Raw genomic sequence first — 15,023 nt, 5'->3', positions numbered from 1 at the left:
CAGCCCTCTTCTACTAGAGAACTCTGAACTGTAGCATGTAACGTGGTGGTATGTAACCTAATTATTTCAGTGTATGAGAAACAGCATGCTGTAATTGAGTTTTGAATTTGAATAGTCAATCCACACATGGAGCAACCTTTGCTCCAGCATGACAATGTGAGACCACAAATGAACCACCAATGTCCCCAACAATTTGACACCTTGGGCTCACTGTCATCAGTCATCCCCTGTACAATCCCGACTAGGCCCCATCTGATTTTCATCTGATATCAACAAACTGATCTCTCATATGGAGAAATGGGTTCATCACTGGGGTGACTATGTTGAGATAGAAATACGTAGGCATGAAGAATACAGGTGTAGAATGTTAATAATATTTGTTCCATTTCAAAAGCTTTAAGATTTTTCACATACAGAATTCAGAGGCATTGGTTTTTCAGCATGCCCTCATATTTTCACCAGGACAATAACAGTAGAGGCAGTTTTGTACAAACTTGTTCCATATTTGAGAAATAGAGTAAACTTGTCAACAGATATGCATTGAGTTTGAGATGAATTCTCATCAAAGTGGAGGAATCTCATAAGTTTGTGGAACTATCAGTTATTATTTTATCCATGATAAAATTAGGCCCCAAAGAAGACAACCAAACATCACCCAAGGAAACACTTTTAGAAAAAAAAAAAAAAGAGAAAAGGGGGGGAGGCCTTTAGAGTACATGATAGCAATCATTTCCTCTGATTCCTCAGTGATATCATCCAAGTGGTGTTTTTTATTTCATTTCAAGAATTTGGTTCTGTGTGTTTTATATGATACAGAGCATCAATTAATTATGAAGAAGCTGGAAGGCACTGATGACAGACTCATCCACAAAGTCACAAGCAAATGCAGTGGATCACCCTTACTCCTTCAGAATATTTAAAACAGGCCATCTTCCAGGCAATAGCATGTTAACAACTTCCCATTTCCTTCCAGTTGTAGTTTCCATTTTCAGTGTTGTGCTGGATGACTCCAGCGACTGTTGTGGAAAAAATTGAGATGGGTAGTTATCTGTTGATGGTAACACACCTCCTAACTTCATCATCAGTTGTCTTTGGTAGAAAATCTCCATCTGAATTTGATAAGCCACTTTCTGATTCAGTATCTGAGTTCTCCAGAATATATGATATTACTTCTCTAGTAAGAACACACTAAAACAAAATAACTGAAAATGCCAGTAACAGGCTATAAATAAATAAATAAACACTCACTGATCAGGTAAGCAACAACATAGAAACCAAAACTATGGCTGAAAAGTTACATTAAAGTATTCACCATGGAAAACTTTCAAACAATGTGTACATCATCAGTGAAGGCACTCACTGTTGACTGAAAACAAATATAATGCAAATACACTATAAGCCAAAAAAAGAAAGAAAAAATGCACCATGAAGGAGTTGTACAAATTGGTCACAAATTGTTATTCATACAGATATTGATAAAAGATGTGTAACTGTAAGCTTTGGTAGCCAGTGGATGAATGTGTGATGCTGCAGTGCAATTTCACCATGCAGCTGGCAATGGTAGTAAACAGGGGACACGTTGATACCAGGGCCTAAGTTCTTTACAAATTTCATTCCATCTACTCAACTGAACAGTAACTATGGCTCACAGCTGGGCAAGTGATAAATATATGCTGATGTCAGCATTTGAAAGAGGGTGCGTAGTTGGGCTCAAAGAAGCTGGTTGGAGTAATCAGCAAATTACTCAACTTTTGAATAGGAGTGATGCCACTACTTGATGATATTGGCAGGAATGGGTGAACCATGGCCAAACATAGCACCAAGAAGGAAACATTTGATCCTGAGAGGTGACAGAATGTGAGGAATGAGCAGTCATCAGAGATGCACCCAGAGAAACCATATTCATCATTACCCAGTGTGCAACTGCTCCTTCAGTGATCACGAGGGCCATAAAAAGGTAGCTCATAGAAAGGGGACTGAGCTCATACAGCCTCTTGCACCAACTGCCATTCACCTCTGTAGACCAACAAGCCCATCTGCAGTGGTGTTGGGGACCTTTGGCTTGGAATAACATTGGCTGGAGTAGAATTGTTTTCAGTGCTGAGTCCCCCTTTGAAATTAGCTCTGATAACCAGCAAAGATGTGTCTGGAGACAACCTGAACAGCAATGGGATATGAACCTGACTGTCACTTGCCATACGACCTGACAATAAAGAGTGATGATCTTAGGTGCCATTTCATTTCGTAGCAGGACTGCTTTGGTTGTCATCTCCAGTACCCTTACAGCACAGTGGTATGTCAACAGTATTCTGTGCCCTGTTTTGTTATCCTTTATGGCAAGCCACTCTGTGGTTACACCTCAGCAAGGTAATGCCTACCCACAAATAGTGAGAGTTTCTATTGCTTATCTTCACATTTGCCAAGCACTACCTTGACCAGCAAGGTTGCTGGATATATCTCTCCACTTGAGAACATTTGGAGTATTATAGACAAGGTCCTGTACCAAGATTGGGATTCTGATGATCTGACACACCATTTGCATCAAATGTGGTACGATATCCTGCAGGAGGACAACTAAGTTGAATAATTGCTTGCATAATGACCAGAGATGTGCCAGTGCATTACTTACTTGCTCAGTTTGTGTAGATTTTTCTCTGGAATAAATCATCATCTTTTTAAAATTATAGTCATTTGTTTGTCTCTGCATGTACATGACACCTACCAATTTCTGTCCTACTCAGATAATTCCTTCGTGTTTTGTTTATTTATTTTTTATTTTTTTTAAATTTATTTTATTTTTTGTTTTTAATTTTATTGTTTTAGAGCATATTTTTGTAATTCCAAGAACACCAGAACATCAGTATTCTAAAGATTATTTATGATGGGGATCAACTGACCCTTTCACTGTTCTAGATGTACTTCATGAAATGTCCATGAAATCATATTTGAAAATTACAGTACAATATTGTCAAAAATAGAAGAAATGAGAAAAATTCAAGAAGTTTGATGAAAAGATAGTAAAAATTGAATTTGTAATTACAGAAATAATGTGGAAAAGTGTCTTTTGACACCTTCCACTGTTCTGGTATTATAAAAGGTGAATGACAAATAAATAACAGAAGTTGAACAGTGTGTGTTTTTCTTTGAATACTAATATATTAACATGAAAATCATCTTTATCATGTAACTGTCTTTTCATTTGAGATCATTTCTTTGATTATGTAAAAGTTGAATAGGCCATTTAACCACAGTAATTCTCTGTCTTAAGTCTTATGTCACCATTTACCATGATAATGTATTGCTGTGAAACTATACTTTCTTCTACAAATATGTTTCTCAGATATTGATGAGTGTGCCACAAACAATGGTGGATGTCAACATGAATGCAGAAACACTATTGGCTCATACACCTGTTCTTGTCATAATGGATTCACACTACATGACAATGGTCATGACTGTAAAGAAGGTGGCTGTAAATTTGAAATTACTGTACCATCAGGGACAATTTCCAGTCCCAATTATCCAGACTACTATCCTAGTAGAAAGGAATGTGTCTGGCATTTTACGACAACACCAGGTCATCGTATAAAATTGGTTAGTATCACAAAAATGGTCATGTCACATCTTGTAAACATAACATATAAGTCAATTGTTCTGAATGTTTCTCCCCATGTATCAAATTTTTGAATATCAAACAATACATGTCAGTATTTCATGCAGTAAACAGTATAATAGCTGTCATTTCACATGTTAGAAATGTCTTATCACTACCTCAACTATTTTGTGTACAACAGGTATAATACTAACAAAACTACAATTTCAATAATATGTTGCATGTCGCTCAGTCATTTTTTGTGTGAGCTTTTCGAAACAGTTAGATAGCTCATCAGAAAATGAGAAAAAGCTTTTAACTAGTCTTACAGTTATATTATTTGGAACCTCAGTGTGTATAGGGATTTGGGTATCTCTTTTAAAAACTCTTATTTACTCAATAAGATATAATAAAATAGGTACTCTATAAAACTATGAGACAAAATTGCTGGCCAGTATTTCCCATTGGTCCAAATGTTAGTACTGCCAGTAGTCATATATAAAAGTATATGCGCTATCCTAGTTTTTCGAACTAATAATTTCTTCATTGAGGGGGCAGGGTGGGGGGGGGGGGGGGGTAAGGAGGGCGGGAGGGGGGGGGGAGATGGGTTGGGTAAGGTTAAATAGGAAGTATAGGTCATTAAGAAACAGAAGTGAGAGGGACCTAAATGTTGTGAGGAAGAGGGGAGAATAGGTAGTCTGTCATACTGAAGATGCTATACATATTTGTATACTTTTGGTGAGCCCTCTTTTAGCAGTCTGACCATCATTTCACAATAACCCCATTTGGAAATGTGCAGTGCCTACTTTAGACGAATCCCTCAGATCCTTCCTCTCTATTTCTTTCAAAAGTTTTTGCATTTATATTTCTTTGTGACCAACAGTCTTAAAGATATTATTTGAAGTTGGAATATCATTTTGGTAGTCACTGGATTTGGTCCCTCTTATTAGCTTTTCATACACTCCCTTCTTGTCCCCGTAAGTCTGAGAGCTTTCTTGGGTTTTATTTTTTGTCAGCTCTTGTACTTTTTTTTCCTCCCCTTGATTTTGATCTGTTTATTAATTTTCTTTGTGTTCTCATTTGTGTAGCTTGTAGAATTGATGCACTAATTTAGATTTTTTCTCTTCTTTACATTTTTGAGTAAGTGGACTTCCCTGTGATCTTTAGTGACATTATAAAAAACATTTTTCCACGTTGTCTCTCACATAAAGTTGTAATTGCACAATCTGCCAGTGGTACATGCAGATAGTATTGACTTATTTACTTCTATGTTATGCAGTTAAAAATATGAGTATTTTAAACAGTTTCATTCATTGATGCCCTCCAGATAATTTTGTGTAACTCATCTTAGGCACAAAATATTAACTGTGCTGTAGAAGGTAACTAGAAATATTTGTAGGGTTCTCTCATGTACACCTTGTTGTTATCTGTTTCAGCAGCTAATAAAATTAGCTACAGAATTTTTGTAGTACATAATCAGTTTAGGTTTGTGAGTAGTATAGCTATTTAGCAAGTGAAATACTAGAAATAAAGTAATCTCCACAGGCCTCTACTGAAGCTAAATTCAGCAAAAAGAGGATTGAAATACATAGCTATAGAATATTCTGATAATCTCCTCATAGAAAACGGATGTCTAACAAACAGACTTGTTCTCAAATCCTGATTAAAAATGCTTATCCTTGATTTCTCCTTGTGTGCCATAGAGGAATTCTACAAATGTATAATTAATTAAACACTTGTAAATAATTTGTGTGTAGTTATATATTTACATATATACTCCTGGAAATGGAAAATAGAACACATTGACACCGGTGTGTCAGACCCACCATACTTGCTCCGGACACTGCGAGAGGGCTGTACAAGCAATGATCACACGCACGGCACAGCGGACACACCAGGAACCGCAGTGTTGGCCGTCAAATGGCGCTAGCTGTGCAGCATTTGTGCACTGCCACCGTCAGTGTCAGCCAGTTTGCCGTGGCATACGGAGCTCCATCACAGTCTTTAACACTGGTAGCATGCCGCGACAGCGTGGACGTGAACCGTATGTGCAGTTGACGGACTTTGAGCGAGGGCGTATAGTGGGCATGCGGGAGGCCGGGTGGACGTACCGCCGAATTGCTCAACACGTGGGGCATGAGGTCTCCACAGTACATCGATGTTGTCGCCAGTGGTCGGCGGAAGGTGCACGTGCCTGTCGACCTGGGACCGGACCGCAGCGACGCACGGATGCACGCCAAGACCGTAGGATCCTACGCAGTGCCGTAGGGGACCGCACCGCCACTTCCCAGCAAATTAGGGACACTGTTGCTCCTGGGGTATCGGCGAGGACCATTCGCAACCGTCTCCATGAAGCTGGGATACGGTCCCGCACACCGTTAGGCCGTCTTCCACTCACGCCCCAACATCGTGCAGCCCGCCTCCAGTGGTGTCGCGACAGGCGTGAATGGAGGGACGAATGGAGACGTGTCATCTTCAGCGATGAGAGTCGCTTCTGCCTTGGTGCCAATGATGGTCGTATGCGTGTTTGGCGCCGTGCAGGTGAGCGCCACAATCAGGACTGCATACGACCGAGGCACACAGGGCCAACACCCGGCATCATGGTGTGGGGAGCGATCTCCTACACTGGCCGTACACCACTGGTGATCGTCGAGGGGACACTGAATAGTGCACGGTACATCCAAACCGTCATCGAACCCATCGTTCTACCATTCCTAGACCGGCAAGGGAACTTGCTGTTTCAACAGAACAATGCACGTCCGCATGTATCCCGTGTCACCCAACGTGCTCTAGAAGGTGTAAGTCAACTACCCTGGCCAGCAAGATCTCCGGATCTGTCCCCCATTGAGCATGTTTGGGACTGGATGAAGCGTTGTCTCACGTGGTCTGCACGTCCAGCACAAACGCTGGTCCAACTGAGACGCCAGGTGGAAATGGCATGGCAAGCCGTTCCACAGGACTACATCCAGCATCTCTACGATCGTCTCCATGGGAGAATAGCAGCCTGCATTGCTGCGAAAGGTGGATATACACTGTACTAGTGCCAACATTGTGCATGCTCTGTTGTCTGTGTCTTTGTGCCTGTGGTTCTGTCAGTGTGATCATGTGATGTATCTGACCCCAGGAATGTGTCAATAAAGTTTCCCCTTCCTGGGACAATGAATTCACGGTGTTCTTATTTCAATTTCCAGGAGTGTATTTTTAAAGAAAATTGGGTGTATCTTCTCTTCAGACGACATTTCACATATCATTAGACTAATTGTGAACAGGATTTGTAGTAATTAAACCCATTGAAAATGACTTGTGTTGAATGGATTTCAACATATCTTGTGAGACAATATTTCAGTGCATACCTTCTACTACTCAAAGGAGATTAACAGGCTTATTCAGAAACACATCTAATGCAGCCAGAAAATTAACAACACGTTATTAGGTGCTATATTGGATTTTGTCCTCATATTTATGACATTGATTGTTCTATAAATTTCACATTAATGTCATTCTGTCATGCGGTGGAGAAATTAACTTTAGTTAAATTCATTATGCAATTACCAAAAGTATCTGCTACACCAGATGAATATCAAAGACATTGGACAGTAAAATTGTGGATCAACTCAGCTATCCATCTTTCAGACTGATGTGACCTGTGCTTTCTTCTGACTATTGGACACAGTTTTTTGTTCAAAGGATGTATGTAAAAGAGGAGTTACCTCAACAGAAATTTCTATATAGAATCTGTTATGGGGTTCCATCAAGCCTGGAGCTTTGTTTACATTCCATGACTTCAACTATTTCTCAACTTCATTGCAACTAATATCTGTATCACTCACATTTGCACTGTTTCATGTCTCACATTGGAGCAGAAATCCTGGATTTTCCTTTGTAAAGGAATATTTCTGCTCTTACTTTGCTATACTCTATTTGAGTTCCTGAGTCATCAGTGACTGTCGGGTACAAACATTGGTGTAATTGATAATATGTACATATGATGAGAACTTATTTGGATTTTGTAAGATATTATTCTGTCAGATTCTGCTGCAGTAGTCATTGAGAGTTTCAGGAATTGCCCTTTTGACAGTCAAATGTGTTTCAATTAACATCTTTCTATCTATTACCCAAAGCTTTATTTTACATGTATTGTGCAATAGACATTGCTCATTTAAAAGTTTCTTTACAGAGATGTGTAAGAAGAATGGTTCTTCTTATCATGAATTGTTCTGCTGAGTACAAATCTATCCAGTGCTTGGTCCATTATTTTCGTAAACTTCAGTACAGTTCCTATTCATGATCCTGCCATGAGCTAAATGTTTCTGATTCCTTTTGAGATAGATTAATACTGTTTCTTCACCTTGTGTACTAAACATTAAAGTATTTCAATGTGTTGTTGTTATCTTGTGTGTATTCTTTACAGTCAATTCTTCACCTTGTATACTACACATATGTACTGAACATCCAAATATTTCAACATGTTGTTGTTGTCTTGTACGTGTTCTTTACAGTGAATTCATTCTGTTTCAGACTTTTGTTGAATTTGAGATGGAACCACATCAAGAATGTGCATATGATCATGTAGTCCTGTATGATGGTGATTCTCCTGATGCTCACACATTAGGACGTTTCTGTGGCTCCAAGGCTCCTCACCCATTGCTGGCAACAGGCAATGAGATGCTAATGGTTTTCAAGTCAGATGCTTCAGTTCAGCGTAGAGGTTTTCTTGCAAGGCACACTACAGGTACTAGACATTTCACTTTTCTCTAGATATATTTAGTGTGATATACTTTAATAAACTGAGAGTGAAATGACAATTTAATGTGATACATGTAGACATTCGCAGAACTATATTTTAAGATCTATTCAGATAGTATGTTCATATTCCTACACAGTGTAAAAATGATGAAGCATATGTCAGAACAGAATCATGTATGTGGGTGTTAAAAAAATTTCAGATATTTTCAGATCCATTAATACTTATCAAAACAAAACAATCAGTACACCTGGGTCCAGAAACGCATACATTCTTAGATCTGAAACTTGTTCATAGGTAACGTATAATATGATGTCTATTCATGGTGCTTGTTCATAGGAGTTGCTCAATGTTATTTCTACACAAGGCAATGCATTTTCCTTTGCTATGGAATTACAGATCATGCAACCATTGAGGTTGACTCTGTTGTAGTTGTTGTTGTATCTGCTGAATGCAAAGAAGGGAAAGTTCTGTAATATCTGCACATTATTGACTGAAGAGGCATGGAACAATTTCTTCAAGTCTCCATAACCAACAGTCTAGATGATTGAGGTGTGCAGAATGTGGGGTCCAAGGTAAGGGGCGTCCTTGAACGACCCAGTGCTCCTGTAATGTGGTCATCAGATGTTCTTGGATATGTTCTGGTGCGCCATTATGTGTGAACCATATGTATAGTCTTTTGTGACATGTCATAGCCTCTAGTAAGGTAGGAAATAAGGTAATGGAAAACTCTTAGTAATGAGTTTCATTTAATATCCTCAGTAGTATCCATGATCCTATTGATATACCAGCAACAACACATGCGCATCTGTTGATTGAGAAATGGTGTTGTTGATACCCTCTTTCTGCAACTAAATTGGGAGTATGAAAATACATAATATTATCTCTTGTGAATCACACCTTGTCAGTAAATAAAATATTAAGTTTGAGAGTGCACCTGCACCACACTTTTTCAGCAGCCATTAATGGAACTTCAATTTGCCATGATGGTATGGATACAGTAATTCTTCATTAAGTTCTACCCAGAAGGAATGATGACTCTGGCCTTCTGCTGCTGCTAATCATTGGATACTGCTTCCAGGATTTCCATTCACTGAATGTAGCAAACCATCCTCTATCCGAGGTGTGTGGATGGAGAGATGCTTTCCAATATTTACCTCTTGGTATGCTAGATAAACTGTATCCTTAAGACACTGGAAAAGTCAGCCAAACAGTTTATCAGATGGTTCTCTGCACTTTCAGTGTAGAGGACATGGTCTCATTGACTACTTTCATTAGACCAAGCGAGGCAAGACTAATTCCATTAGACCAATCGATCCGATGCAGGGGTTAACACATGAGTCAGATTCCTTAGTAAAATAGTTCATATCTCCTTCCAGCTATCTAGACGTAGGTTTTCCATGACTGTCCTGAATTATTCTTGGGAGATTGCTATGAAAAGATTGTGGTTGATTTCCTTCCCCATCCTTTCATAATCCCAGCTGGGGCTCCTTCTCTAAGGCCTTGCTGTTGAGAGGACATTAAACTCCAATCTTCCTTCCTTATTTTACTTTCATTTGCTAAATCACAGTAGACAATCATATCCACCATACCATATGTGGAGCAGTTACTTTCCATTGGTAACAAATGGACAAAAACAGAAAGTGAAATGTACTAAACCATGCAAACATGCAAACAGCATGTTAACAGTAACAACAGAAGTAAAGCTATTTGTGTAAGTAGGTACGACACCACAATAAGCATACTCTACAAAAATAATTAGTCACTCCCAGGAGACATCATGCTAATATCATGTAATATCACCTTTAGCCTTGTCCACCACCGGTATCTGAGTGGTCAGCATGATAGAATGTCAATCCTAAGGGCTCGGGTCAGAGAGTTTCTCCACTCATCATCATTTCATCATCATTATCATTTCACCCCCATCGATGTGCAAGTCTCCGAAGTGGTGTCAAATCGAAAGGCTTGCACACGGCAAATAGTCTACCTGATGGAAGGCCCTAGTCACACAGTGACCTTTAGCCTTGATAATTACCTCAATTCAGCCACCATGAAGGTCCACAAATTTTTTCAAGTATGCTGTATCTAGCTGAAGACACTTATCAATGATTAGATCCCTTACAGTTACCAGATTGTGAGGATGTTGATTGTTAGGTTTCACCTGATGTTCTATATAGTTCTTGACATTTACTATGTGATTAAACTTGGGTGGTTTTGTTACCAGCCAAGGTGTGATAGAGTGCCTGAGTATTTGACAAACCAGGAAGATGTGCATGCAGCACTGTGAATGGGGCTCTTGTCATCCTGGAAGACAGAAACATCTACACCACACTCATAATGGAAATATAGAAGTAAGGCCAACACTTGGTCACAAGAATGTTGAAAAAAAATTGATGTCATGTTCATGGTACTTGAATGAATGGGTTCAAGCCATCACTCTCTCCATGTAACCACCACCATGCTCCACACCCTGCAGGCCAAACACCTCATTGGGCTTTTGGTGAACTCAACAGATTGCGTCATTTCAAAAGAGACAAAATTGCACTGCACACCTACAGTCAGCAGCTGACCTGTTTCTGTGTTGTTTGGTTCACTGAAGATGTGCAGCTTTATGTGCCATTGTCAACAAAGATGTTTTGTTTTGTAAACCCTCATCACCAATGTCATAAAGGCATCATTGTTACTGCTGTGGAGGCCAAGTTTGTGACTGTTGTTAAGGTAGGCTGAGTTTGTGAAATGGCTTCTGGTGCAGTACACTGCTAAAGCAATTTCTCCCTGCCACTATTATACAGCTATGCCCCAGGGTGAGGTAACAGGATAGGAGAACAAAGGTTCTACAGCACTCCAACAAATTAGTAACAAAGTTACACAAATGAGTTAAAAAGGTTTACTTATCTTTGTGGCTAGTTGAATGATTAAGTCTGTAACACTGCATGTAATATAACACAATAATGGCCATGTGCAAGAAATCATAGGTAAACTTCACAGCACATAGCAAATGCAATTTACAACAACTATCAGTTCACTTCTAAAAGTTCACTAAACAATGTCCCCTGTCTAAGTCAGCCCTGGGCGATAATTTATAACCAAGCAGGTGAGAACTGTTCTTCTATCTTTTGAGTAGGCTTCTCTTTGTTGTCATCTGGTCACTGGCAGATTGTACTTGGCTGGCAATTGGCAGAGGCGAAGTTGATATCTTCATGCTCAGCACCGCCCATGGCACTGGTGGAACTCATGTAAGTGAGGAGGATCTATGGCACTTGCAGCTTTGTGCGTGTTGTACTTTTGCTCTGGCTGTGTCTTGTTCTGATGACACAGCGTTTTCCAGATGCACCTGACTCCAAATCTCCATTACATGCACTACCCTTCACAATTTTTGCTTAAAAAACTGCTTGAGATGGACCTGCACTCATTTACAACAGCAATTCCTGTTGGGTCTGAAACTGTCTTTTATTGACAAAGTGTGACATTCATCTATGGCCCCTGTCAGTAAGGATCTTTTACAACCAATATTTTTACTTTATGTTGCATGGTCACAAATGGTATCTTCCTCGTTGGCATGATGGACAGTTCACATTGATTCACTAAAAAATTGAGCATCTTCATTTATGGGGTTGATTTGGGGAAGAGACCAAACTGCAAGGTCATTGGTCTCATCGGATTAGGGAAGGACAGGGAAGGAAGTCGTCCATGCCCTTTCAAAGGAACCATCCCGGCATTTGTCTGGACCGATTTAGGGAAGTCACGGAAAACCTAAATCAGGATGGCTGGATGCAGGACTGAACCGTCATCCTCCCAAATGTGAGTCCAGTGTGCTAACCACTGCACCACCTCACTCGGTCTCTTCATTTATGATGTGGCCAGGGGCATGTCTAAATATGATGGCTCATTTGTGCCATTCTGTCACATCAGCACATTGAGCCATTTTCTGTGCTGATTCCATACAAATAACTGGCAGGTGCATGCAGCTTTACTGTCATGACTTACATCAGTGGTAGAATGCCACATGACTGCCTGGTATCTGATATACACCATCTAAAGTGCTGCAAAGAGATCAGTGTGCTCTTTTAAGGTGTGGCTAATATTTTTTTCTGGTGCCCTTACACACTCAGGCTTGTGAATAATTTGTTATACAATAAAATGCACTGGCCCAACTGAAACTACCACACAACTGACTGCAGACCAATTAATGCTCAGAATAATATTTATCTGAAGTACTGTACCTCACAAGGACATCAAAATTTTTATTGACACTGATGATGGAATGCTAGTGCAATGACTTTTCTCATATTTACAATCAAATGCATCCCTTTCCCTATTCTAAACAAGTATCCATATATCAAAGAGAAAAATATTGAGAAATTCATACTGAATATGCATATCAGAACTCCATCAGACAAATAGTGTAGTAGCCTACTATTTTGACCTGTTAACTGTCTAGTATGTGCCACTACGCTTTTCATTTTAAATATCTGCAAGTTACAAAAATGAGATGTGGCTGTATAACTGACAAGTGTGGAGCATGATATTCGTGACATGACATTGCTGTTCACTTGCTCCACAAAGTCATCTTGAAGGGAACTCAATGATTCCATGATCTGGTACTAGATCCCAATATTTGACGGTCCCATTGATGAAGTGGGTATTAAGACACTGATGGACTGTTAGCATAACACTGAAATATTAGTACAGCTACTAAATATATTTTCTCTTACTTCTCAGCCAAACTAATATTTTCATATTACCATTACCTTGTGATTTAGACAATAACTATTGATCATGAAATGGCCAGCTGGTGGAGCAAAAAGGTTGTCTAGTGATGATGCTCATTGTTGAAATTGAGTGTGACCTCTGTCTACCATAAGACTGAATGTGTTGTGGACATGTGACACAGTAAGGAAAGTAACACAGAGCAAAGATGAATGGAGAGTCATTGTAGCAGTGATATGGGCCACAAATGAGGAAGTCCACTAACATAAGGGGCTTTGACAAAGCACAGATTGTTATGGCCCAGCACCTGAAAATAAGAATCTTGAAAATGAGAAAACTATTCACATGTTACTGTTGTGAGCATCAATGGAAAATGATTTGTGAAAGTTGAAACAATGAATAAATGTCAAAGTGATAAATGTACATGCCTCATTACAGAATAAAGAGGTTGGAAACTTGTCTATGTTGTAAAGCAGACCTGATGACAGAGCACAGTGTTGATGCAGGCGCAAATGTTTCAGAGATCACTGTTTTGCACACACTGTTAAGCATGGAGCATGTTAACCCAATGAGATCATCAATTACAATTGCAGTTGGGATGGAATTATCAAGATTGGATTATGGATCAGTGGATATGTACTGACTGTTTGGATGAATCATGTTTCTCATTACACTAGGTCACTGGTCATATCAGGATACATTATCATCCAACATAATGACTGCTTGAAACATGTCCTGTGCCAGGGATGCAGGCCGGTAGGGGCAGAATTATGCTATTTGGGACATACATGTAGGCTTCCATAAAAACTGAGCAAGGTGGCGCAGTGGTTAGACACTGGACTCGCATTCGGAAGGACGACGGTTCAATCCCGCGTCCGGCCATCCTGATTTAGGATTTCCGTGATTTCCCTAAATCGCTCCAGGCAAATTCCGGGATGGTTCCTTTCAAAGGGCACGGCCGACTTCCTTCCCTGTCCTTTCCTAATCCGATGAGACCGATGACCTCGCTGTCTGGTCTCCTTCCCCAAAAAAAACAACCAACAACTTCCATAAAACCTGTGAGGAGTAACTGGAAGCATCATGACAGCTGTGTACTGTGCGAACATCATTGCAGATCACCTGCATCTCCCCGTGCTTGATGTATTCTCTGATGGCAATGGCATTTCCAGCAAGATAATTGTTTATGTCACAAGGCTAGAATCATATTACAGTGATTTGAGAAGCATGATAGTGAATTCACATTCATGTCTTGGCCACCAAATTTGTCTGATCTGAACCCTATGGAACACTTACGTGATGCTACTGGGTGTCACCTCGGCATCCAAAAAACACCGGCCAATAATTTATGAGCATTGCATGACCTGTACATATGATGGTTTCTGAAAAGTTCTTGCCTTCACACAGAGATTGCAGCACTACTCATGTGATCTTTTCCCCCTTATATTGCTACATATGTTAGCAGATACCACATAAAACTTGAAGTTATTCCAGGCAGCAGTTGACTGTAGGCAGTTGTTTGAAGTAGTTGTGGTGAATGAGGTGTTGAAAATGGAAAAAGATTGAGTGTCATGCAGTGATTATATTCCTCTTAAAAGAAGGTTTAACACTGACTGATATTCATTTGTTGCTTGTAAATGTGTATGGCAGCTCTATACCTTTAGTTTCCACTGTGAAGCAATAGATGGTCAGGTTTCAACACGGCCATGAAAGCATCCAAGATGATCAACACATAGGATGTCCAAAAAGTGCAACATAAAGTGTATGATATGATTTTCGAAGATTGGCATATAAAGATGAGGGGAATTGCTAATGCTCTAGGGATACCGAACAAATATATTGGTCACATCTTGCATGAGGAACTGAGCATAAGAAAGCTTTGAGCAAGATGAATGCCATGTGTGCTCACTGTGGATCACAATCACACAACAGTTTCTGAAAAGAGATCTGTGAATTTTTTCATCAATACATGACAGTGGA

At 39.7% G+C, this 15,023-nt stretch overlaps 1 protein-coding gene across 2 annotated transcripts in view; it reads left to right on the top strand.

Moving 5' to 3' along the window:
• LOC124555244 (tolloid-like protein 1) overlaps window positions 1–15,023 on the top strand; it is a 584,842-nt gene that overhangs the window by 499,725 nt on the left and 70,094 nt on the right. For both annotated transcript variants that reach the window (XM_047129105.1, XM_047129104.1), the window contains 2 exons: window positions 3,341–3,594; window positions 8,111–8,324. In XM_047129105.1, coding sequence (XP_046985061.1) covers window positions 3,341–3,594; window positions 8,111–8,324 — 468 coding nt within the window. The remainder of the gene's footprint in view (window positions 1–3,340; window positions 3,595–8,110; window positions 8,325–15,023) is intronic.

Source organism: Schistocerca americana, chromosome X (assembly GCF_021461395.2).
Source record: "Schistocerca americana isolate TAMUIC-IGC-003095 chromosome X, iqSchAmer2.1, whole genome shotgun sequence".
Classification (NCBI taxonomy): Eukaryota; Metazoa; Arthropoda; class Insecta; order Orthoptera; family Acrididae; genus Schistocerca; species Schistocerca americana.
Note: the sequence above shows the minus strand (reverse complement) of the source record. Positions and strands in the feature narration are given on the sequence as shown.